This window comes from Periophthalmus magnuspinnatus, chromosome 8, assembly GCF_009829125.3.
Source record: "Periophthalmus magnuspinnatus isolate fPerMag1 chromosome 8, fPerMag1.2.pri, whole genome shotgun sequence".
NCBI classification, from domain to species: Eukaryota; Metazoa; Chordata; class Actinopteri; order Gobiiformes; family Gobiidae; genus Periophthalmus; species Periophthalmus magnuspinnatus.
Genome location: NC_047133.1, coordinates 18,930,343 through 18,957,564, shown reverse-complemented (window position 1 = coordinate 18,957,564; position 27,222 = coordinate 18,930,343). Strand labels below are relative to the sequence as shown.

At 37.8% G+C, this 27,222-nt stretch overlaps 1 protein-coding gene across 9 annotated transcripts in view; it reads left to right on the top strand.

Annotated features, from left to right (window-relative positions):
- The window catches only part of arhgap23a (Rho GTPase activating protein 23a), a 126,591-nt gene that overhangs the window by 49,306 nt on the left and 50,063 nt on the right, over positions 1–27,222 (top strand). For 4 of the 9 annotated variants that reach the window (XM_055223886.1, XM_033970789.2, XM_033970788.2 and 1 more), the window contains exon 1: positions 15,762–16,023. The exons of 2 other annotated variants lie outside the window; for them this stretch is intronic. In XM_055223886.1, coding sequence (XP_055079861.1) covers positions 15,841–16,023 — 183 coding nt within the window. In that variant the 5' untranslated portion in view covers positions 15,762–15,840. Of the gene's footprint in view, positions 1–15,761; positions 16,024–27,222 lie in introns of those variants that run through there. 3 more of the 9 variants (XM_033970790.2, XM_055223889.1, XM_055223888.1) reach the window with 1 other exon arrangement.

Sequence of the window (27,222 nt, the reverse complement as noted above, 5' to 3'; positions counted from 1 at the left end):
TTTCTTTCCCATTTCATTCATAAAGACATAATCCACTGAAAAACATGACTCCCTGATGCCTTTTCCATCTGATGTTTCACTCTCAGTTATGTTTTTACACTGGATTAAACATATTCAATACAGATTAAGTGATAGTAGTATTCTGTTGTTGAACTTATAAAAGATTTTTCCTTTTGCTTGATCAGATGTTGGGTAAGGTAGGGCAGGTGTAAATCACATAAGATGCATGTAAATTAACAGCAGCATTCCATGTTGCTATAGCGATGAGGAAAAGAATCACAGACTATTAGTGGACACGTCAGTTCCTTATATGTATGTGTATAATATGTGGTAACTTTCCTTTGTCATGTAGATAGATGTTAATACTTCGTCTGGAATGTTCCACAGTATGGTATGTTAACATCCATCTATCTCCATGGAGACAAGCAGATGATGTCACCAGGCCAAGTTACAGTTTAGATCTGTGAAGAGGTGACACTGCTCACTGTAAAAATGCATGTTTTTTTTGCATGACTTTAGTAATATAACACAATTGAATAAAAGATAGAGACGTTTAACGCTACACTGTGGAACATTCCAGACAATGCATTTTCATGGAGTCAAGTGGGTGATGCTATTTTCTGATCTGTTATAATGTTGTTTCCTCATCACAAACCCTGTAGACTTAGGCTTTCATGATGATGTTGTGATGATGTCATGTGGTAATACAGGAAGTGCTCCACTGTGTTTTTAAACTCCACACACCTTCACAAGAATCATTTGGATAATTTCATTTCTGGAATTGCCAATCTCTACTGAACTAAAGGTAAAAGGTGCTGTGAACTTGAAAACTACCACTTCATGACATCATAAGGTGGAACAGAGCATTTTGAGCTTTGGAGATGTAAACAGACTAATAAGAAAGTGTTACTCAAACATGTGTGAATGAAACAAAACACAACTCTGGGTATGTTTTTGAGGAGGTAACAACATTATAACTTATTGCATAGGACAGGGGATTAGCCCAAAGTATGGCTCTTGTCTTATATATTTGTACACTGTTCATCATCTCCACAGCTCAGCTGATTTGTTCCTGTGTTTTATCACTTTGCCCTTGTTTCTCTTTCCTCCTGTGTGTTGTCCAGTGTCCAACATCTGCTCTTAGTCCCCTGCTGTGTACAATACTCGCTCTATATCCCTGTGTGTTTGGCTCATAGACCGGCGCTCTGACTCATGCGTCCCTCGTGACAGCTCGAAATCATCGTAATGCTACAAGGATTTCATTTTTCATTTCAGTTTTAATTCCTTGACCAAGTGACGAACTGGTTTGACCTGTGAGAATGAAGTAGTATAGTTGGAATCTTTTGGGGGAATATTATTTGCATAGACTTAATACATCAGACAGTGGAGGTAAAGGGGACTGAGTGTTATGCTCAATGGCACAATGACAGTACGCAACAGTAACACCGGGATTTGAACCAACAACTCTCAGATTAGTGGACAGTTAACTCTAGCATCTGTGAGAACTGCCTGCAAGGTAATTAAACTAGGATACTACTACTACTACTACTAATACTACTGTTACTGCTACTACTACTATTACTACACTTCTATTAGGCTACTACTGCAACCATTACTACTGCTACTACTACTACCACTACACTATACTTCACTTGGAATATTTGTACTACCAATACTCACCATCTCCACTACTATTACTTCTACTACTACAACCTACCACCTAATAATTGTAATACTTATACTTCTACCACTACTACTTTATCTACACATGGAACGAGGTAAAATATGTGTTAAGCCTGTGTACTCAAACATAATGAGTCGTTAAATTTACTTAAGTAAACACAGAACAAATATCTTTTGTTATCCCTTAATGGCTCAAGCCCAGTGCTTTTGTTTGTGTATTTGCTCATTAAAATACTTGGATAAAATGACTTCCCAAATCTAGGTCAGATAAAATTGAAAACGTGTGCCGCACAGTTTGTACTTTTTATGCTTTTAACAAGACAGTAAAGTGAAGGAACGGAAGATTTTTAGCCAAGAGTGACTTATACGTTTGGTTATCGGCACATACTGATTATGCCAAGAAATACATGTGTGTATGTGGTCTGGACTGGGGTTGTCAAGAATGTCGAATGCTAAAACTAGTATCGAAACAAAGAAATGAACCTTTCCTGATCATTATTAAAGGGCCTATATTACTCTCTTTTCTTATCCATGTTATAATGTTTCCTCGTCAAAAACAGACCTGGAGTTGTGTTTTGTTTCATTCACACATGTTTAACACGCAAACCCTACATATTTAGGCTGAGTTCTTCTCTTAAACCACTAAGCACTCTGTTTCCACCTTGTGATGTCATGTGGTAATACAGGAAGTGCTCAGCTGTGTTTTTAAACTCCACACACCTTCACTAGAATATTTGGCTAATTTCAGCCAAACACTTGCAAATCTCTACTGAACTAAAAGTAAAAGGACCTGTTTGAAAACTACCACTTCATGACATCACAAGGTGGAACAGGGCATTTTGATCTCTGGAGATGTAGGCGGACTAATGATGCAGGATCACTCGAACATGTGTGAATGAAACAAAACACAACACACTCCAGGTATGTTTTTGATGAGGTAACAACATTATAACATGGCTTAAAGCTACAAGAGTCACTTTTGTGTAATATAGGACCTTTAATTTAACCTTTCCTGAATAGCTTTAGCGCCCATCGACCATTGTGGAACCTACCTGGACGACTGAGGGATTACACAGATTTAACACCACTTGGTAATATAAAAGAAAGTACTTTTATTTAAGATTGAAAATCACATTCTATTGCCTAAATAAAGAGTATTTTTTTTCCATTATTGTGGTATCAGCATCGGTATTATTTCGATACTATTCCTTAGTATCGAAATTGAGTTTGAACTTTTAGTCTTATGACAGCTAGTCTGGACAGATCTGATAGTGTGTAATATGTTATGGGAACAGAGCAGTTATTTGTGAGTGTAACCATGGTAACATGTGTGACCCAGTGTTTTGAGTGAATCTGAAGAATGCATGAGAGTCTATGGTCAGGTGGACTGCTGTCTCTAGCCATGAGCAGCATTTTGTTCTGGGTCAGTGTATTCAGGGCTGGTTTTGAAAATGTCTTATTTGCAAGTCTCCAAAGAAGCATTGTGATTAGAGACCCCAGAGGCATTTAAGACTAACGCCCCCTACAGACCAAAACAAGACGAGATGCTTGTGGAGCTAAAAACTACAGGATTAGCAGGTCTTTTACATAATGAGAGAGGTTATTTTCCTTGCAAATTACATTATCCTTCTGAAATAATTTGAATATTTTTACGGTTAGGTTGAATGCAAACTTGTAACTTAGCTATACATTAAAAGTAGTGTTTGCTATCTGCTCCCCATGGCAACGCTATGCTAATGCTAATGCTGGATTCGTAACTTGCATTTATTGAATCGCAGGCGTTTTTACCAAATACCTTGATAAACATGCATTTTTGCAGTGGGTGGGTTCACTTTTCCACAGATCTGACCTGTAACTTGGAGATGGATAAGCTGAATGACATATTGTTAAATATTCCAGGCAAAGGAGTATAATTTCCATGGAGACAAGCGGGTGGCGTATCCTCCACTAGAGATGCACCGATACAGTGTGTTCTGTTTTGATGGCTTTAATTATCTGCTGATATTCGATATCAACCGATACCAGGGCAAAAACTGAAAAGAATGTAAAAGTAACTGTTTTGTTAAAGTAACTACAGAACAGCTTTGTGAAAGTTTAATACTATGTGACGTTGGATCAGGAAATCATCTTATTGGACCAAAATATAAACCAAAATGTGATATAGATGTGTCATGACAATCACTATCAATCAGTATTTTCGGGGTTCAGTTTTTCTCTTATCTACTTCTTTTGCACTTTTTTTTATTTTTATTTATTTTTTATTATAGTCTAAGATTTGGGCTGTTAAAGGTTGAATTAAAAACTTGGATGACTCACTACAGATGCAAACTAATGACTGACGTGTTTCATTTTGCTGTTTATTTATTTATACTGATTGATTTATTGTAGATTTAGAATCATTTTTGTGGTTTAAATCTGCTCTTTGGTTTTCTTTTCAGGGTATAATTGCTCTCAGTATTATCGTTTATCGTCTAAATTTACTTCAGTGATATATTGAACTTCTAAATGTGTTATCTTGACAGGTCTATGGCAAAACCGATGTCTTATTTTCAGTATTGGTACCATTCCTACCCTCCACATAAGTATACATGATATAATAGTACTCTCCCATACCTAATGTGTTTGTCTGATTCCTCAAAGTCCGTCTAATCCTAGTCATGTACTGTGGCATGCATTCGGCTCTTTACTGTTGTTCTTGTTTAATTTCAATCGCATTAACACCCATTCAAAAGCTATATTAAGACTTTTGAATTTAGCCCCTGATCTAAACTGTTTAAATGTGTCCTGGGCGATGAAAAGTGAAAGTGGTGGGGTGGTGGGGTGACCACCTGCAGCTGCTGTGTGGACTTAAGCAGGATCTGACCTTATCCTGGTACATCTCCACCTGTTTTCACCATAAAGACCAAACCACAACAGGTGCAGTGCTCCTTTAGTCTCTCGCTAATGTGTTTCAGTCTACAACCCAGATAACTACTCCTTCTATTGACTTTAACCATCAGCATGTAATTATATTCAACTGTGCATGACTTGTATCTGTCCCTGTTGCCCTCTCAGCCTCTCTAAACTCTTGAGCTTTGTGGCAGCTGCCCTCTTGTGGATGTAATAAGTAACTACAGCCAGTCTGGATTTACAAGATCATCTTTGTACAGTTTATGTAGGCTGATATCTATAATTTAATAGATTATATGGACAAGGAGTTTTGTGTGCACATGTTTACAGTTTTATTCATTTATTTTTATAATCAAAAATATTGAAAAATGTAAATAAATAAATAAAAAATAAACTCAAAATAACTATTGTATAAAAAATGGTTTCTCATTTTAGTGCAGTGAGTTTGACTGAACCAGGACTGAACTAGGATTAACCTATCTGTGGATATCTGAGTGAAAAAAATGTAGCACTGTTGCCATAGCGATTAACAATTTAAAACTAAATATAATTTCTTTTGAATGTGCAAAAGTTGTTAATTATCAGCTACAAACAGGAAACACATGAATTAGACTGATATATAAAGAAAAATATAGAAAATATTCTCTTGTCTAGTAATTAACTTGGATTTGAACCACTTTGGTATAAAGCAACTTTTCGTAATACACAATTCCTGAATCATTCCTCATTTTTGATGCCAGACTCTTCCCCTCACTCAAACAGAGCGCTAACTATAAAAATTTCACTTTTCAACAACATTTTTGCTCCTAAAAATAACTGTCTGTCTGGTTTTGGGAGGCGTGTGCTCCCTTCACTGCCTCCTGGGTTTAAATAGTTTATGGAGTGAGCAGCAGAGAGACTAGCACTGCGTTTACATGTGAACCCAAAGCACAAGAACGCCACATGACTCAGACACACAGATGGGTAAAAATACACTGGTCTATGTAATTAGTGGGGGGCACGTATCCCTCTGCCAACGGGACCAGCCCTGCACACAGACAGGAGAGAACCTATAGTGACGTGACGTTTGCGAACGAGACGACTCTTTGGAACGGTTCTTTGACGTGAAAGGTTGGATTCGAATCTTATTTTTTAAAAGAACCAAATCTTTCACATTTATATGCATTTTTAGACCTATTAAGGCTGAATCAACACAAGAATTAGCACATATGTAGAGCCAGCAATATGAGTGAGAGCTTTTGGCATCTTAATATCAGTTGCTTTTTAATTATTATTATTGTAGTGGAACATTTTATTTCAATTTTCGCAATTTCAAAGGGTTAAGACTCTCCCACTCTCAATTTGAATGACTTTAAACAACCCCTGGTCCGTTCTCTCGGGGATTAGTTAAAAGACTTCTCACATTGGCTGGTCATATAAATAAATATAAAAAAAAACAGTCTTTTGAACAACTCTTTGACATGAACTGATCCAAAAGATTCGGATCCCACAGAGGAACCGAAAGTCCCATCAATGTAATAATAGCTGTATGTATGTAGTTTTCTTATTCAATTATTCATACATGATGAGTTATGCAAGTATATCTTTTGATCTGCGTCTGTTGTTGTGTCATTCGGCTATACTTTTGGACAGGAGCTCAGTGGTTAGAGTGCATGCCCACCTACCAGAAGGTCAACGGTTTGATTCCAGCTCAGACCTGTGCATATACTGTTATTATGTTCATGAGCAAGTCACTTCATCAACCTCCTTTATGTATGGATAGTGTGTGAGTGAGTGACTGGTAGCATAGATAGGCAGTCACACTTCTATCAGTCTGACCCTGCATATTTAGGCTGAGTTCTTCTCTCAGACTGAAAACACTCTGTTCGACCTTGTGATGTCACGTGGTAATACAGGAAATGCTCAGTTGTGTTTTTAAACTCCATACACTTTCATTAGCATCATTTTGATAATTCCAGCCCTGGACTTGCCGATCTCTTCTGAACTAAAGGTAAAAGGTAGCATCACTTCATGACATCACAAGGTGGAACAGAGCATTTTGAGCCTAGGAGATGTAGACAGCCTAATAATAATGCTTAATCAAACATGTCTGAATGAAACAAAACACAACTCCAAGTATTTCTGAGGAGGCAACAACATTATAACATGGCTTAAATCTCACAAGAGTCAGTTTAGGATAATATAGGAACTTTAAACAATAGTCATATTAATTGTAGTTAATTATAGTTTAATACCAACGTCTCTGCTTTCTTCTGTATCTGTATCTAGACTACCACTATTATGCAAAAACTCATAACGTGAACAGTACAGTATATGCTTTGTTACGGCCGTTACTTTGAACATTAATCACTGACAAAAATGGAGGAGTGGCTAATTTATTTGAACAAAAGCTCATTGTTGCCCTTTCTCTCTTTCATGAGACACTGCGAGCTTTGACTTGGACTTAAGGGCAGGCGTGAAAGAGCCAGCGTAGAGTTACAGTTTACATTGAGGACGCAGTCTCACACATGGGGAGCAGTAACAAAAACAGGCCTCCCATATCGCAGCAGGCCTGAACACGAGCCAAAGACTTCACCTGAGAGGGGACAAGATGGAGGACATCCCAGGGGCTTTATAATCTATACGCAGAAGAACTATGACAACTGCATGTAGCCTTCAGATAGAAATGACTCTAGATATTTGCTTTTGAGTAAAAAATGAGCTTAGACATATGACGTATAAGTGATATTGAAGATGCACTATGGTAGCTTTTACTGAGGAGGGTCTGCTGTAGGGTTGTCAAAAGTATCGAAAATCAGATACTAATGGATACTGAAATTAGTATCAAAACAGGTATTGATATTAAAAATGCTTATCATTAGTTACCACAGAGCTGATTTACACTGAGCTTTCAAACTTTTAATCTACTTTCGGGAAGTCTATGGGAAAAATGAATGGGCCGTCACTGAGCTCCATTATAGAATATATAATAATAATACTGAGTAAACAAAGTGAATGAGATGAATTCTGTTCACTCATAGCTGTTCCTCCCTCTCTCTGCTCCTGGTGGGCTCTTTGTTAATGCTAATGCTAATAATCACTCTAATGCTGCGCTAATACAACTCACTAATTAGCCTACACGGGACAGAATTGAACCTTTCCTGAATAGCTTTTGAATGATCTTGAGCTGTATCTTTCACAAGTATAGGACACATAGACTAGTATATGCCCATGGACCACTATGGAGCCTACCTGGACCACTGAGGAATAGCACAGATATAAGACCACATGGGAATATAACAGAAAAGTACTTCCATTTAAGGTGGAAAATCACATTCTATTGCCTAAAGGAAGAGTTTCTTATTATCATTATGGTATCGAAATCGACTTTGAAATTTGAGTGTCGTGATAACACTAGTCTGCTTGTCTCCATGGAGATGTTTTTGCTATACCTGGAATGTTCCTCATTATGGCATTCAACTAATCTATCCTTCATTTATTCAATTGCAGGGGATTATATTGCAAAAATACACAAAGTACACACTTTGAAAGCATGCATTTTTACAGACCTGACTTGTAACTTCACCTTATGACGTTGTCTGCTCATCTGGTTAAGATTTTAGGCAAGTCGAATTTTTTATCAATAGAAAGTATATTGAATTGGCCAAAAACATGTGTGCTATTATTCAATAAAAATAAAAAAAATTAATTAAAAACACTGAATGAAATGATGTGTCCAAACTTTTGTCTGTTAGCGCAGGTCCCATATATCAGCAGTTTATTCTTAACAAAGGCTATAACGATCCAATAGTGACACTTACATAATGTTTACAATTCATCCCAGGCATCTCAGGTTTCAAAGCCAGACACTTGTGCGGCTAATCTTAAAGGAGTGATGCCTGGTTTTGGCTCCTGCCCTCATGATAACAAACAGCTGGAAAAGCCTGAGGGAGGTGTGGCTAACACTAACAGCCCGATTAGCTCTCTGATATGTTTTAATCCTCTTCATAACAGGCCAAAAGATTACGTAACATAGCAACCACAGACAGGCCCCAAGCAGGTTTTTCCATGACTGAGAAAAGAGGCCCCATGGTATAGACCCTTTAAAATAAGATTGTTATGAGGACGTTCCTGAACGGAGGCAACTGGAGGCAAAATGAAGCAGAGATAATTAGCAACAAGTTTATCGATTAATCGCAACTAATTTTAAATAATTGTCAACTAATTTAAGAATTAAATAATCATTAACTGGTCTATACACAGGCTGAAAAATATGCCATGAGCTCAGAGAAGATGTATTTAGGACAGAAATGTGTACTTTTTGTATTTACTCAGCTTTATCTGAGTAAAATATAGTAACAATCTCACCTTTATTGCCTTTTCAGGTCTTAACATTCAATTAAATGAAATAAATAATCACTATGTTAATTGATTAGCAAAATAACCACTATTTTGTAAGTTTTTGTTTGCACATTTTTAAATGGTCTATAGTTCAGTTCAGTTCAAGTTTTTTTATACAGCACATTTAAAACAACGTCTGCTGATCAAAGTGCTTCACATAAAAGTCAACAGAAAAACAGATAACATGATGCAAAGGAAAAGAACAATACAATACCAAGATATCAATGCCAGGGAGAAGAGGTGGGTTTTCAGTCTAATCTTAAACTGTGTTAAAGACTGAGAGGATATAACAGACAGAGGGCGCTGTTCCATAGTCTGGGCGCTGTCACAGAAAAGGCTCTGTCACCTCTGGTCTTGAGCCTAGTCTTGGGCTCAGCAGCAGGAGCTGGTCAGCTGACCTCAGGGCTCTGGGTGGAGTATAGTGCTGCAGTAACTCCCTCAGATAGAGAGGACCCATGGAGTGCAAACAGGACCCAAAGAGTGCAGACATTTAAATTAATAACATTTTTAATTGCACCTGATATGAACAGGAGCACAGGCCTGAGGTGGATGTTCTGTTACCTCTGCAGAGAGTCCTGGTCTGGTCCCACAGACGAACTATTACAATAATCCAGACACAACGATATAAATAGAGCTTTACTTTAGCAAGGAGCCCCAACTGTAAGAAGCTGGACTTTACAACAGAGGTAACGTGCTTGTCCAGTTTGAACACAACTGTCCACATTCACCTGGAGGTTGTTTAGGCGAAGGGGAATACACCAGGAAACATTCGGTGAAAAGAGAAAAAAGAGGTTGTTGAGTGATTTTAGTTACACATGGCACAAACAAACCAATGTAGACACAATTATGGGGTGTTTTCTCTAAATACGGACTACAATGAGATGGGTCAGCGGAGGACAGGGATGGGTTATGATATTTGAAACTGCACTGCAGAAGTGAACTGGATATCTAACTAATGTACTGACAAAGTAAAAGTGTAGCTCATTGTTTGGAAAGAAATATAATAAAGTGCTCATATAAAAAAATGTGTCTAGGCAAATGTATTGATCTAGGGCTGTTTCCTGTATGTTTGAAGATGCTGTGCTAGTCCTGTATTGATTTACCTATAAGAAAAGTAATAAAATAGTACAACCAACACAAAAGAGAGTTAATAGTTTTAAACCTGATTTCCAAACTTCTTATTTGACCATGTGAAATGAAAATTTATCTCGGGTTTCAAGCTTGATGACAATGGCCCTCCATCGTCATAGCAATTAAGGAATTCAGTTTTATATATTATATCTTTAGAATGGAAAAAGTCCTCACAACATGATTCAAATCAGGAAGGACTCAAGAACAGGAAAAAAACTCAACCATTTAAAAATTACTACATGAATCCACATATGCTCAGAGACAGTTGCATTTGATAATACAACACAAGATAATAAGAATACTCATTTTAAATCAAACCTATTCTGCAAAATGGACTTTTCAGAGATTGTAACCATCATATAGTTGTTTACCCTCACCATTTACCCTCTTGAAGTTGTTTTTGGAGTGATTCGTCCATGTTTGAGAAATCTTTAAAGGCTTATTTTAAGACTTATTTTATTATAAGACGCCATACTGCCAATGAATCCCCGTTTTCACTGCCGCTGGTACACGCCCCCTGTGATGTACTTACTTCATTCTTCAATTTTATTTTGTTAACCTGTGATACTTGTAGGATTCAGCAGTGCTGCATAGTCATTTTGGTACAAAAGAAAAAAAACCCTGCTACTCGCTAGTGTGATGTGCAGTTATCCATAGGGGGCGCCGACAGCTACATGTTTCTTTGTTGTGATGATGTTTACGGCAGCATCAGCTCCGATTGGGCACCGCAGTTTTCAAATGCAGAAATTGGCGGACTTGTTTCTTCTTCAGTCATTTTAGAAGAATACTGCGATTTAAAATGTGCAAATTATAACATAATCATCCACAGGTGTTATAAATTATAACTATAGAGCGACACAAGCACAATAGGTCGGCTTTAACCGTTGCAAATGTTTTTGGTTTATGGAAGTAATTGTAATTAACTTTTGACAGGATTTTTTTTTTTTTTTTTACATTTTATCAATTAAAGATTTATTCCTTGTATAAATAGTAAAAATCCCACTAGCTTCGTCTGTTTGCATGTTATTCTTCTGAGTTGCAGTTTCATGCCATTCACATTTGGTTTGGTTTGAAAACATTGCTTCCAGGACATTCTGATGCTATGTTTTTGTGGTAAAATCGCACTTTGCTGAAGCTAACATAGCAGTGGTGTACAACATAGTGAGACACAATAACTGCTAACCACAGTCATACATTGTAGTCTATGGTATGTCTGTACATCTGAAACTGTAGTTCATTTAAATGCCTCATATTTCACTGCAAATATGTTCCCACTTCACTCATGTTACCATCCTTCTAGACCCTGTGGCATTTCTAACATATGTGAATCTTTACTTAAGCTGGCTCACTGTTTTGGGACCTGGTTTAATCCCCTTAATTGCAGATAATATTTTAAATTCATTACTTTAATTACAACCAAGTCAATTATATTTAAAATAATCTACAATTTAAAATGTTTTTTTTTAAATCATTATTTATTTATTATTTATTTTATTATTATTATAAAAAAATGTTTATACCAAATCCATTTACCCATTTACTCAACACCAGTTTTATAATACAATGCAGTACATTTAAGGCTAAAAGTTAAAGCTGCACTATGTAACTTTTTTGTTGATCATATAATACAATGCAGTATATTTAAGGCTAAAAGTTAAAGCTGCACTATGTAACTTTTTTGTTGATCATATAATACAATGCAGTACATTTAAGGCTAAAAGTTAAAGCTGCACTATGTAACTTTTTTGTTGATCATTCACCAGTTGCTTTTCTCCATGGTGATGTTACTGCTTTCCCTGGAATCTTGCATTTTGTTTCCAGTTACAAGTGTTTTTATTGATACTTTGCTTTGGTGTCGCACTGGGGGTGTTCTTCATGTATCAACTGAATGTTCAGAAGTTACCATGGTGACACATTGCACACATTAGCAAACACAGCCAAACATGTTTTAACGGAAAACTAAAAAAAAAAAAAAATAAACAGCACATTTTCATGAGCCTGTGATCAATCTGAGCGTTCATGGTCCTGTTTAGGAGTTTGATTTTCAACAAAACGGTTGGCCAATGCTAGCTAGCTCGTGCCTGTAAGTTTATGTGTGAGAGACTTGTTTAACAGCACAAATCATCTCACCTGCTGCAGTTTCAACTAAACCAGCTCTTTCTGGTCAGATTGTGTTAAAATAAAGATCAGAATAAAGTCCAACTTGAGTAACAAAGCTTCAGACAGACCAGTCCTCCAGTTAGCTTCACACCCCCTGGGAATGTTGATGATATCAGCTGCAAAGTATCAACTGCTGACACTTACACGTCACATTTGTGGAGAGAAGGCCCACTCAGACGGTATGTTTAACCTTGCAAATGGCTCTTCTCTCCATGTATTTGACATGTAACTCGGCCTGGTGGCGTAATCTGCTTTTCTAATGTCATGCTGTGGAACATTCCATGCACGCAACAGCATCAACATCTCCATGGAGACAAACAGATGACAGGCAGACCCCACACCAGAAAAGGTACATAATGCACCTTTAATAAATGCTATGATATTGCAATAGAAATCACCACTTACACAATACACATTCTTAAGTACATCCAATCCATGTTTTCAAGTGTTTCTCATGGGTTTGGCTTTGTTCCTGCATAATATTATCTGTTTTATTGCGGTACTTGTCACCCAGGTCTGTCAGTGTGTGTCTCCCAAACACCCCGAGGCCGTACACCGTCTCCTTCCCCTTTCCTGCCATGACATGCCCCACTCGAGTGTCACACTGCGAACTTGTCTGTCATTTTGTATCTCATGCATATTTTGTCATGTTGTTATCCGGCTATGGGAACTTTTAGGGATTTTTCCTATTACTTAGACTTATATTGTACTTTACTACTACTTAGGTGTACTAAATATCTAAAAGGTAAATTAACAAATGTTGACCCTGATCATTTCAATTATTGGTTAGGCCCAAGAACCCACTGTATTACAACAAAAATCAGTATTTAAACAATATTAATTTTAGCTGTAACCTGCTAGCCGCCACGTTCCAAACAGGAAGTGAACATGAACTCGTTTCTGGCATTATGCGACTTTCTGGACCGACCACGACCTGTCAATAGTCTTATTACATCAATTTATAGGCCCAACCAGGATATCGTCAGGATCTATATTTTGGAGCCGATACCGATCTGATTTTCAAAGATTAGCGCCAATATTCCAGTATTGTTACATCTTCAATTTTTTCACTACAAGCTGCAAGGACTTTAAGCCATGAGATTAACAAGTTTGTGGAGCCGATCCCAAACAAAAAACATTTGTGTATTATAAATTTTGAGTAGGTCTTTCCAAAACAGTGAGTCTCCCATAGAGTTATACATGAGAGTATAGCAACGCACCCTATGAAATGCTTGTGTTCCCATGCAGCTCGTAGGCCTGGTAGTGTGGTGAGAATCGTTGGGGCTGATTTAGTGCGCTGGTGTGTAGGTGTCATTGTGGAGCGTGTTTGGGTGGGTCCTGTGAACTGAAGCATGATGGGAGTACGGGGCCGATAACCAGGTCACAGTGACTCACAGTGGCCTTGTTTTGGGAACTGAGAAATTCTTGTCATGTCTACTTTCATTGTTGTTTGAAGCTGAAAATACCAAACATATTTAAACAGAAGAAGTGTCAGTTTGGTGAGGTGTTTTCCTGGAGGTAAAGTTTTTTGAGTGTCTGTAAAATATAATTGGACAATGATTGGTCATTTCTACCATTTTGTATTTTCTCTAAATATAGTTCATCACAGTATTTATTTAAAGTTTATGGCTTTACTAGTAGCAGTAGTAGCAGTAGGAGTAGTAGTGGTTATAGTAGTAGTAGTAGTACAGAAGTAATGATAACAGTTGTTGTAGTAGTAGAAGTAGTAGTAGGACCAGTACTTGTAGTAGTTGTAGTAGCATTAGTATTAGTAGTTCCAGTACTAATAGAAGTAGTATTAGTTGTTGTTGTTGTTATTGTTGTTGTTTTTGCAATAGTAGTAGTGGTATTTGTAGTAGTAGAAGCAGTAGTAGTAGTAGTAGTAGTAATAGTAGTAGTAGTAGTAGTAGCAGTAGTAGCATTAGTATTAGTAAGTGGCATATATAATAGTAGAAGTAAATTTCTGAAAAAAGTTTATATTTTTAATAACAACTCACTATTAGCTTCTTCAGTAATATTAAAAATAAAAGTATGTAAATATAAAGTGATTATTGGCACGTCAACAAGTCACATTGTGTCTCCTTTGTGCTCGTAGTCGTCCTGTGTGTGTTTTCGGAGCGTTTTGTTTGGAGCGAGCTGAGTGTGGGCAGGGCCAGCCTTTGTGGAGTTTAGCGGCTGGATTACAGCTTTGTCACTCTCTGTTTGTGTGGCTCAAACACAGACGCACACGTGGAGCCAGCGGACCTGCTCTTTACACTGCAGCCAGCAAGGACGGATTTAGCCTTTTTAACAACTACAACCGCCTATGAGAGAGGGAGGGGGGGTTGGAGACGGAGAGAGAAAGAAGAGAGAGAGAGGGAGAGTGGACCTCTTTAACGTTTTGAAATATGGACTCAGAAGAAGGAGTTGTGGTGCAATGGAACAAAGCTGTTTTTTATGAATTAGATTTTTGATTTGAGTTTTTTTTAAAGATCTTGCCATTTTTTAGCAACTTCTGGAGTCTTTTGGAGAGAGAGAGGGAAAGAAAGGAAGGAAGAAAAGACACAGTTTTGAACTTTTGTACCATTTTGACACATGAACTCAATATGCTGACTTAACTCACAAAAAGAAATTGTAGTGCAGTGGAAAAAAGCTGATTGTTATGAATTAGATTTTCAATTTTATTTTTTTTTTTGCGTTTCGGAGAGAGAGAGAGAGAAAGGATGGAAGAAAAGACTGAATTTTGAACTTTTGTGCCATTTTGACACATGAACTCAACATGCTGATATAATTCTGATTTTCAGGTTTTCAAGATTTTCAAATTTTGGTTAGTGTTTTGTCACCTTTTTAAGAACTACAGCTGCCTTTTATAGAGAGAAACAGTCAGAGATATTTTGGAATTTTGGCATTGAGATATGGAAACAGCAGAAGAAACAGTAGAGCATAGTGGTAGATTTGAACTTTATCTGAGTCTAGTGGCTAAGAGATATGGACTGAACTTGTAAGAAGACAATATTGGCATTTTTGTGGCGCAAAGGAAAGAAACATTGATTGAATTACACAAGTCAACATCTGGATGCTATATTTTCGCCAGAGCAATATATGTAAACAGTGTGGAACCTCCTGTCCAAATTGCTTCATAATTCATCCAGGGAGAGTGGAACACAGCTAGAACTTTGGGAGGGAGATGTCCAGATTTAGGTAGCGAGCCCGGACCGGAGGGAGGAGGCAGAGAGAGGAGCAGACAGTAGCAGAGCCGGCCCCCTTACCCGCGTGTTTGGGGGTGGTCTTTAGGGGCTTTGTATGCGGAACATCACCGAACACCAACCAAAGAGGAGATGTCATTTGTTTTACAGTGTGTGTGAGCGTCTAGGGTGAAACTAGACCTACCTCTGCTCCATCTGGTCATGCATCTGGACTTTACCAACCCCCTTTGAAGGACTCCCTCATTCCCGCTCATTTAGTTCAGTCTATTTCCAACAACAACAAGAAGATGGTGTGGACTTTAATGGATTCAACTTTTTTTTGGACCAAAGTATGAATGAACGATTTGTGTAAAGTTAGCTGATTGGCATTGAGTGAGGAGCCATGCGGAGCTAGGCAGACCCACGCTCCCCGATGCCCGTTGCTATGCTACCGTGCCCTCAGCCCGCGGCCCGGTCTGACTGGAGGTTCCAAAACGCGGTGGGGGTGGACTGCAGCTCCCCTGAACCGCGCTGTATCTGGGTGGCAGTGCTACGCGGAGCCACGGGTCCCACAGAGAGAGGCATGCCTAGCGGGCATAGTGTATACCAGCCCTGGGTAAGCAGAGGGTACAGCGTGGGTACAGTATGTGGGGAATGTATTCATGAGTTTCAGCTTACTGTTATATGCAACATTTTGAGGACTATTATAACACATAGAGCTGTTTTATATTGTTAATTGCTATGACAGCGGTCCATTTTTCATTGTTAATCCTGAGAATTTGGCTCAGAAAATCTATTTTAATAATTTTGCGCTAGACAATTATGCGTTAATCTTGGTTTATCCTGGTTCGGGATCGTTATAGCCATAAAAATACAACGATCCCTTACCCTTATATTTAGAAATCTTCATTTTGTTAGCATGCTAGTATGTATGTGTAAACCAGTATTTCTTCTGTTTTATTTAAATTTATTTATTTTTTAACCAAATTTATATATATATATATATATATATATATATATATATATATATATATATATATAATACAAAATTGATTCTTGTGAGCTTTAAGCCATGTTATAATGTCGTTACCTTCTTAAAAACAAACCAAGAAGTGTTTTTTTGTTTCATTCACACATGTTTGAGTAATCTTTTATTATTAGCCTGTCTATATCTCCAAAGCTCAAAATCCTCTGTTCCACCTTGTGATGTCATGAAGCGGTAGTTTTCAAGACAACACCTATCTTTTACCGTTAGTTCAGTAGAGATGGGCATTTCCAGATCTGAAATCATCTAAATGATTCTAGTGACGGTGTATGGAGTTTAACAACGCACTGGAGCACTTCCTGTATTACCACATGACATCACAAGGAGTGTTTTCTGTTTGAGAGAAGAAATAAATATGCAGTTTGTGTGTTAAACGTGTAAATTAAACAAAACACAACTCCATGTATATTTGTGATGAGAAGCGTAACATGGGCTTTTTAAGGTAGTATTTTATGATGCAACATTTTCTCTTTATCTTGAGCTAGATCCTCCTTAAAAACTGTTGTCAACCTCACATGACTCCCAGGTAAGCCCTTGTATGATCTGGCCACTGTTTAAAGCGTGAAAGTATTTAACTGCTGACAGATACCTCAAGTACACACAGTTCATTTTCTTGACGCTCTCTCTTCTAGCTCATTTTATACCATAGCTTATGATCTTAGAGTTGTTTTTGCTTCGGGAAAAAAATCTGTTGGGGTATCTTTTGCTTAGAGGGTTGCTAATTAGTAGCTTTAGAAAACACATGAGTTGCAAGTGCCACTTTTAGCTAGGTGCGAGGAGGGGGCAGATCTTAGAAGGCAAGCTGTAAGATTCCCCCAGCCCCCTCAAAATGCCCCTAGAACACAGGGCAACACAGCTAGACTCTACTGACTCTTGTGTGAACTTTAAGTCATGTTATAATATTGTTACCTCCTCAAAAACAGACCTGGAGTTGTGTTTTGTTTCATTCACACATGTTTGAGTAACTCTATTATTAGTCTGTTTACATCTCCAAAGATCAAAATGCTCTGTTCCACTTTGTGATGTCATGAAGTGGTACTTTTAAAGTTAACAGCTCCTTTTACCTTTAGTTCAGTAGGGATTGACAGCTTAAAAACACAGTGGAGCACTTCCTGTATTTCCACATGACATCACAAGGTGAAACAGAGTGTTTTCTGTTTGAGAGAAGAACTAAGCCTAAATATGCAGGGCTTGTATTTTAAACATGTGCGAATGAAACAAAACATAACTCTAGGTCTGTTTGTGATGAGGAAACAACATTATAACAGATCAGAAAACAGTGTAATATGAGCGCTTTAATGTTGACTTATAATGCATTTCCTCATTTCTGCATTTGCATGTTGGTACCATCCCCCTCGGGTGCATTTAAACCAGTGACACACTTTAAAATGCCACAATCAGGGCAGAAATGCATGCATTTATAATGGGGGAGGAGAGAAGACAACTGTACTACATAGGTTAAGTGTAGAAATTGAATTGTTGTCATGGTTACCTACGGTGTGTCTATCTCGATGTGACATCAGGACTCTGAGTTGGGTTTGTTTTGGCTAGGCTTTTCAAAGTTATCAGCCGTCATCATTCACTGAAGGATTTTCTGTTTGCTTTGTACGTGTACTTGTAACAAAAATGTACCACTGATCTTGTAGTAATAGTAGTAGGAGAAGGAGTAATAATAGTGGTAGTAGTAGTGGTAGGCAGGATTCTCTGGCAAACAACAGCGTGCTGGAGTCAGCGGGGAGGCACAGTTTGTTTTTTCTCACTGGGTTACTCTGGGCTAGGATCTCGAAAAAGTAGTAGTCTTAGTAGTAGTAGTAGTAGTTGTTGTGTAGTTGTTGTCATTACTGGCTGTAGTTGTTGGATGGAGGTGGTAGTAGGCAGCCTGCTGGAGTCACCTAGGAGTCACACCGTTGGGGCCAGGATATGAAAAAAGTAGTAGTAGTAGTAGTAATAATAGTATTAGTAATTGCTGTCATCCTTTAATTAATCCTTGTGTGGAATGAGGCTCAGTTTCCTGTCCCCATTCACGCCGTGTTCTACCAGTTGAACCTGTAAAAATTATTGTAAAATCGTCCATTTTGAAAAACATCCCAGGACCTGCATTTGAGTGTGTGACCAAGCGTCGATCACAGACAGAGAACAATATGTCTCAGGAGCAGGTGGATTTGAAAACCTGTTTAACTGACATTACATCATCGTCCCGTGGCCTATGGTTGGTTGAACAGCGCAGGGGGTCAGACAGGTAGACAGCACATATACATTAATATTGACTTTGAGACGCTGGTTTAGTGAGTTATGCCCAGGGCAGAGCGAGGTTGTGCGTTTGAACTTGAATGAGGTTTTCAAAGTGTTTTAGGGGAAAGGTTTAAGATTTGGATTCATATTTTTGGATAATGGGACATGTGCGATGCTTTTAGACTTGCAAAGGTGGGCCAGTGTACCCTCTGTTTTTCTGGTGAGTAACAGAAATATATTCAGCATCTTTATAGTTTATATTTTTCACTATGTAAACAAATGGAAACACACCTTTTCAGGACGTAATTGACAACAGATTAGATGTTGTAATAATAACACTGGTAAAGTAATTACCAAAACTATTAACAATGAAGGGAAAAGTAGTAGATGTATAGTTGTATATGTAGTTGTATTAGTAGCGGTTGTTATTGTTTCCCCAGCTAGTTGTAGTAGTAGTAATAGTAGTAGTGGCAGCTGTAGTAATCATCGTAGTAGTAATAGTAGCAGTAGTAGTAGTAGTAGTAGTAGTAGTAGCAGCATTAGCAGTTGTAGTTCTAGTACTAGAAGTATATTGCATAGATATTTTAGAATGTAGTAGTAGTAGTAGTAGTAGTAGTCAATGCGTTGTTTTGTAATAGTTTGTAGCATATTGCAGTTACATTCATTAGCATCATTGTAGTGGGATAGTAATGGCAAAAAGTAGTAGGTAGAACCTGCAGTACTTATAGCATTACTAAAGTAGAGTAAGAGTACTTGCGGTAGTAATAGCATTTTTCATAACATCAGAAATATGTTTGAATCATTTGGAATAGATTCACCTCTAAATAACTACAGTTTGCAGTACTTTTATCTGTATTTGCCCATCCCTCTGCTTCCTGCCCCTGTCCTGGGTCTGTGGTGGTGTAGACAGCTGGGATTAAACCCTGGTCAGCGATTGTAGCCTCCTAAATCTCCACTTTTCAAACAGGTTGCAGCTCTCAGCTTTTTAAAAGACCATTATTGTTCCGGCAGCTCGTCCCTGCATTCCTCCTGTACTCCGAGTGGAACAGGAGCCACTATCCCAACCCCGGGATGCCAGATTCTAGGGTCACAATTGGTCACATAACACATATATAGTGTTTCTATTTTGATTTTTTCACTAATTCCAACATTTTTTTTCTTACAAAGCAATTTTACTAATCATAAAGTTCTTATAAACACAGAGTAAGAACCATATTCACCTTATTCCTGAAGTTGCCGTGAACGCCGCCATCGTTATTGGGGTTGTATTATTTTGCATGGGGCTATTGATCTTGACAGTAAATATGTTCTATCGGGACCACAGAGCCGTTTTAAAGCCTCCCAGAGAAAGAGGGCAGCGTTGACCTGTTGTTGCACATAAACATTGAACTTTTGACACAAATCAGCCTACTTTTACTTAATATAATATTTTAGCGGCAAAACATTTCCCAGATTCTCCATTGAAATGAACAGGATTCCCACTTAACTAAGTCTACGACAAAGAAAATGCGGTTTAGGAATATTTACAGACAAAGTGGGCAGGGAGTAATAACACCAATAGATATGCTATTTTTTGCAGTATAATATGTTAGGAATGCACCTGTCAAGCTTTTTCAGTTATAATACCGATACCGATACTATAGCTTTAAGTTCCTGTCAAGACCTGATATCAACCGATACCAGAGCAGAGACTGAAAACAGCCTTTATTTCCTTTAAACAAAAATAAAATAAAACAAAACTGATACAAATGTGCTGTTTATCCCTTATGTAACCCACAGAACAACTTTGTATAAAACAAAATTCAAACATTATGACACTTTTAGGGCTAAATATGATCAATAAATATTACATCTTAATACATCTATTCATATACCCAACCAGGATATCAATATCGAACCGATATATGGAAGCTGATATCTGATTCACCAGTTTTTCCTGTATCAGCACATCCTTGTAATATATCTCACAATAACTAGACAGATTCCAGTTCAATTCTCACTCTAGGCATCACACACTGCTGTTGTGTCTTTGGGCATAACACTTTACCTTCTCTATATGTAAAACCATTCATTAGTGTTTGGGGGTCAGTGAGGCCAGTCGCACTTCTGACAGCCTGCCCCGAGACAGTTGTTGCTACTTGGATTGACTATTTAGGCGTTTTGAAAAGTGCCTGAAAATCAAAGAAGAAAAAAAATTGTTTACAATCACATTCCTGACACTTTGTCCCAGAAACAAGCCCAAAAAAACAATTTGAGGATTACTGCACAATATACACATGCTTTATCTTCCCTGATCTTAATGAAATTTGACTGGAACATTTTATCCTCTCCATGTCCTGCTTATTTTGTGTATTTATAACCAAACATTACAATCATAGCTGTGTAATTGAAATGCCCTTAGGCACGCTGTTAGAAAAACACATACCTTATTACAGGGGAAAATTTATTTGACACGGGAAGCATTGTGTGGTCTTGTCTATTGTTTATAATTGGTATTTAAGCTATTCATTAATTGGTTCATGGTTGTATTCATGTTTTGTGTTCTTGTTGAGAATTTTGGTTTTAAAAGTCTACTCTGACCAGTGCAGTTAGGAGTCCTCCCTGGTCTGGCTGCATAGGAAGTCAAGTTTAGACTCAAAACCACAGCAAAAATTTTCCAAGAGTTGAGTTGGTTAAACAGTGTCCGAGCGCCGGGAGCTAGAGCTTACAAAGGTTTAGCAGGAATTTAGAAATACATGGTTTGCTTATTTTACATGGAAACTACTCCTCCAGTTTTTCCGTTGCATTGTGGGAATCCTGTATGATAATGTGATAGGATGAATGATGTGGAAACAGTTATGCATTATACGTTTGATTAAGGATTTTAAACTGCCCCCTCCTGGTACACTTCGATAACAGACGTGGCTATTGAATGGGGTGAGCTTGGGTGTTTTTAAAGAAAAGATATATTGTTGGTCAAAGTTCTTGTTTAGGTTTCACATAGTATTTTATAGGTTGAATTTATTTTGTTGGTTTTGTTGCTAAGGGCGACCCACTGGTGCTCCGTGTGGCTTTGAAAAATGGGGTTGCTGCACTATAAAAGTTGGTTACTATTTTGTGTGGTTAAAAATTCTGTTAGATGGAGTTACAGTGGCTCATTGGTAGAGTGTTTGTCTACTGATCAGGTTAGGGGTTCAAATCCTGCTCTCGATGTAAACATCATTGGTAAAGTGGTCCGGTCCACTTTGGGCAGCATTGATTGTTTTTAAATTGCTTTATAAATACGTTTGACTTGACTTTGACTTGACTTGACTTCGTTTCCAGCTCCCACAGCTGAAGAATGTCGTTGTGTCCTTGGGCAAAACACTTAACACCTTGCCCCCAGTGTCTGCACACACTGATGTATGAATGTGTGTGTGAATGAGTGGTTCCTTGATGTAAAGTGCTTTGAGGGGCTTGAGTGGAACATTGCTATATAAAAATTTAACTATCTACCATTTAAATAAGTACCAACTGTTCACTATAGCTCTATAAGCCTATTTCCTACATTTATCATGATTTATAATTCTGTAATATTTTCTTATTAAAAATATGGCTCTCAACATGAATGATACAGTCTGGACTGTGCTCAAAACCCCATGCTTCATTGACCATTTGAAGCTATTTTACTTTGCATTAATTAAAATAGTATTCTTTCATGTTAAAATACATGTCCTGCAACATCTGGAGCAGTGGAGTTGGAGTTGGATTGGGAATCTCGCTATCCAGGACTAGGGATGGACCAATCTGATACTGGCATGGGATAACCACCAATACTGAAACATTAGCTGGGTAGGATATCGACTTCCAAATATTGTTTCAGTCGATATCCTGGTTGGGCAGATAAACTGATGTACTAAGACTATTAACTGGTTTCTTTCACCCAGAATCAATTTTTCATGGGTGCCCTGTTTAAAATACAATACAAACAAAAATAAACACAACAAATCAGTATGTAAATCCATTAAAAACATTAAAAACATATTCAGGTGTGTGTATAGAAGTTCGTTACCACATTATTAAATTGCGTTTGTGGCACCAAAGTATGCAATTTAGCTTGATCTTGAAATATATTCCATTAGTGTGAAGCGAAACAGCCAAACATTCCTTTTTCCCATCTCAGTTCTGGTGTGTCTGATCCTTAGACTTATATGTTAACCGTTTCCATATCAGCGGGAATTGTTCGGATCAGTTCTGTTTTACTTTATTACATTTATTTTGTTTAAAGGAAATAAATGCTGTTTTCAGTTTCCACACTGGTATCGGTTCATTCCAAATATCGCAGACACTTACAGCTGTAATACTGAAACTGAAAGAGCTGTATCGGTGTGTCCCTACTCTCCAGGACCCAGGCAGTCCTATGTGTTTTGGGTAATCACAGGGTTGGTATTCCCAGCACCACGCGGGAGGGGCTGTGTGGTTGAAACCGGCGAGCTCGAGCCTGCCCTGTCTCCTTAGCCCAAGACTCCTCCCTCCTCCCTATGTCTCCTACTTCCTACTTCCTAACTCCTTCCCCTGCACCTTTGCTCCATTCACTCCTTTGCAGTGTCTGTTTGGACTTGTCCCAGACCACACCGTTGCTGCACAAGAATTCAAACCTCTTTCTAACTTTTTGCCTCCTTATAAGATGTGCTACTTCAATGTTTACATGTTTTTGTCCCGCTCAAATCCTCACATACACTTTCATGCCAGTGTAAGCCACATATTCACAGTAGAAGGGCTGGCGTTGCATTGTTTGGACAGCTAGACTAAACTTCCAAATTTCTCAAAGATTCATGGAGCTCAATTATCAAAATGTGCACTTTATATAGTTGTGTTTTAGGCTGACAGATAGTTCTGGTTTTCTAAATTTTAGTCTAGAATTTTTAGTCAAAAGCCGTTGTTTTGCTTGTTTGAACTGGCTGTAGTGTTGTCACGGATTGCAACACTAAAATGTTCATGAGGTAAAGCCATGATATAATGTCATTTGTAATTTTTTTATTGTCAAAGCACCCTGGTTTCGTTTTGTTTTATGGTCCGTGGTTAAGCCTTGTTTAATCCTGCTTTAGCCAAGAATTTGCCCTGAAAGTTGGAGACGTCAGGAATGTGTTGAAGGCATGGGTATGATAAATGTGTTATGAAAATATGGAGAGGTGACTGACTGGCTCACGGAGCGAAACCACGGCATTATTAATGATGGGTGAGAGAGTGCATTTATATGAACAGCTTGAGAGATGACAGACTGTGAAGCAAATACGACTAAGGCAATTTCACATTAAAGCAGCACTATATATGTAGCTTTTGTGGAGTCCACTTTCTTGTGTCTATTGAGAGTTATTGCCTGGAATGTTCCACACTATGGAATTAAAGTTGTCTAACTCCATGGAGACAAGCAGGTAATACCCAAGATCAAGTTAAAGGTCAGATCTGTCTTGCGTCAACCCCTCTTACACTAAGAACACATGATTTTCAATTGGATAAATGTAAAATCATCCAGAGAAACATTCCAGGTAACAGATGGTAACAGACCTCACATCCGAAAATTACATAGTGCACCTTTAAAGGGTCCATATTACGCTATTTTCTGATCTGTGTTATAATGTTTCCTCATCACAAACCGACCTGGAGCTGTGTTTTGTTTCATTCACACATGTTTAACACACAAACCCTGCAGTTCTTCACTCAAACAGAAAACACTCTGTTCCACCTTGTGATGTCATGAGGTTATACAGGAAGTGCTCCACTGTGTTTTTAAACTCCACACACCTTCACTAGAATCATTCGGATAATTTCAGTCCTGAAATTGCCAAACTTTACTGAACTAAAAGAAAAAGGTAGCTGTTAACTTGAAAACTGTACCACTTCATGACGTCACAAAGTGGAACAGAGTATTTTGAGCTTTGACTAATAATAAAGGGTTACTCAAACATGTGTGAATGAAACAAAACACAACTCCAGGTCTGTTTTTGAAGACGTAACAGCATTATAATATGGCTTAAAGCTCACAAGAGTCAATTTTGTGTAATATAGGACCTTTAAATAAAGTAGGAAACAGGAAATAGTAAAGAAACAGAAGGGAAAGGAGTGAAAGAGTATTGGTTATTAATACAATATCACCTTGTTAGTGCAGCCTTGTTCCTGTCCTTGGTCTACAACTTCCTGTTCCCTGAGTAAGGCCGTGGGGTCGACACGGCCTTTTAACGTTTGTGACCTTGCATAAATAAGTGAACGAGATATTTGTGCAGATGTGGGAGAGAGAGGAACTGGAAGTGGAAGCTGGGAGGGTGTCGCTGTTGTTGTCTAGACATTCTCATGTGTTGGTTTGCTGCATTTTGAATTTTAGGCCATTGTAATAAAAAACAAATGTAATCTATAGTGAACTGTGTAGTGACTCACTCATCAAGGTCATCTCCTTTTAGACTACAGTAAATTTCCTTAGATATCAGTTTTGTCTCAGACGCTCTTCCGTTTATATCCCTATCAGTTTATCCAGGCTTGCTTTATTAAATGATTTGAATATTTGTGTTTTCTTTCAAACGCTCCTTTTTCAAATTGCATTCTTCTTGCTATTTTGCTGCTTATCCTGAAATGTTCCACAGTATCGCATTAAACTGGTGTTTGTTTTTTTTTTCTTCTTTGCTCATAAATACCTTGGAAAAACGCAGTTGCCTCTCCCCAGATCTGACGTGTAACATTGGCCAGGTCACGTCACTTGTCTCTATAGGGAGATAGATAAGTTATAAATCCATAGTGTGGAACATTCCCAGCAAAACAATGACATGGAGATAAGCAGATGGCAGACCCTTTGTCTACAAAGTACATCTTTAAAGTAACAGAACTCTGGCTAGTCTACCCATCTCTGACTAGTGCTTGTAAATAAAGAAACGTTTTACTATCTGAGTATCTTAATCTGTCATTATCTACTACTTTTGCTTTGGCTTTTCCATTTACAAATGTGCTAGCTTACATTCTTTGCACAATAATTAGCGTTAGCCCTATAGTGTGATTAATTGACCTGTTAAAAATCCATATAGTGAGTCTTTCAGTTCATTGAATATTACGGTTTACTGGCCCATCTGGAGACATGACCTCTGGGAAAGCCCCGCCCCCTCCTCCTTTGGGACGTCCCGGACTGTTTGGTCAGGTGATCCTGTTTGGTCAGGTGATCCTGTTTGAGTGACAGATGTGGGTCGTTATGGCGACGGGAGGGTGATAGTTCTCATGTGTAACTGTTAGCTACAGTGAGCTCGCCCTGTTTACTCTGCCCCTCCAAGAGAGAGTTAGAAAGCCAAAGAGATTATAGAGTTTATAGAGTTTAAGGTTGAACAATTTGGGAGTAATATCTAATTTAGATTTTTCTGACAAGCATAGCAATCATGATCAGATTTGCAATTTGTTTTAATTATAGGAGTCTGTTCAAAGTTCACATTTTAAACACGCCCAGAAGAACTCAAGATGAACTGACACAGGAGTCACATCTGAGAACATGTTTGTACAAATATAAACTACAGGGTTAGTAGTTTTTATGCAGAATAAGACAGGAGATTTTGTTGTTTGCAGAGAAAATTTTGGCAGGTCTACTTAAAAATTGCAGCCTTTGCGATTTGCGAATTGTGTCTATTCAAATTGCATTCAAACTGATACGAATCTCTCAAATCAAAGTACAAAATAAGCTATAGGCTCTATGAAAAGTAAGATAAGATCATAAAAATAACATACTTTTATGTTTTAGATTAAGAGCAGAGGTAGAGCACTTCACTGGGTCAATAAAATCTCTTTAAAATCACAGTACAGATACTACAGATACAATGCATAATTCATAACATTTCATTTTTTACATTTGAATTTTTAAAAACTGTATATGGACTGACTGTAACTAACTTGCTAGGCTATAGGCTTGCTCAGATGTAATAGGCTCTGTGCACTGGAGCATGCTAGCTAGCTCACTGTGTCTTAAAGCTAATGCTAACTTTTATTAAAAGCATAAAATATAAAATAAACAAATTATTAAGTGTAAAATGTGATTAATGTAAAGATGATTTGATTGTTTTTATTTGTAGATTATTTCAGTTTAAGGTGTTGTTTTAATATTTTTTATGCCTCAGAATTACCATTAGCCTTAGCATTGGCCCACAAACACGTGTGTTTCGAAAAGTGGCACCTCATTTGTTTAGTGTTTAACATGTTATCAGAGACATGCTCCACTGCCTTATCTTTAAATCTTAATTCATTTTAATGTGGCATAGCAAAAACCTCATCGAGATAGAATTGGAAAGGAAGTGATGCTAACACTGAGGCTGAGAGCTACTTCAAAATTGTGTTACTCAAGTTACGATAATATGAAACAAATTTTAAATAAATGAGTAAATATCAGTACATATACCTGCCTAAACAGACCCATCACCGCAGTATATGGGGTCACTTCTGTTTGTTTCTATTCAACCCTCTATTATCTCTCTTTCCTATTTAAACTATAGCTTTCCTGGAGGACCCTCTGTTGTATCACCAGACCATTGTTTTTAAATCCAGGAAGTATTTACA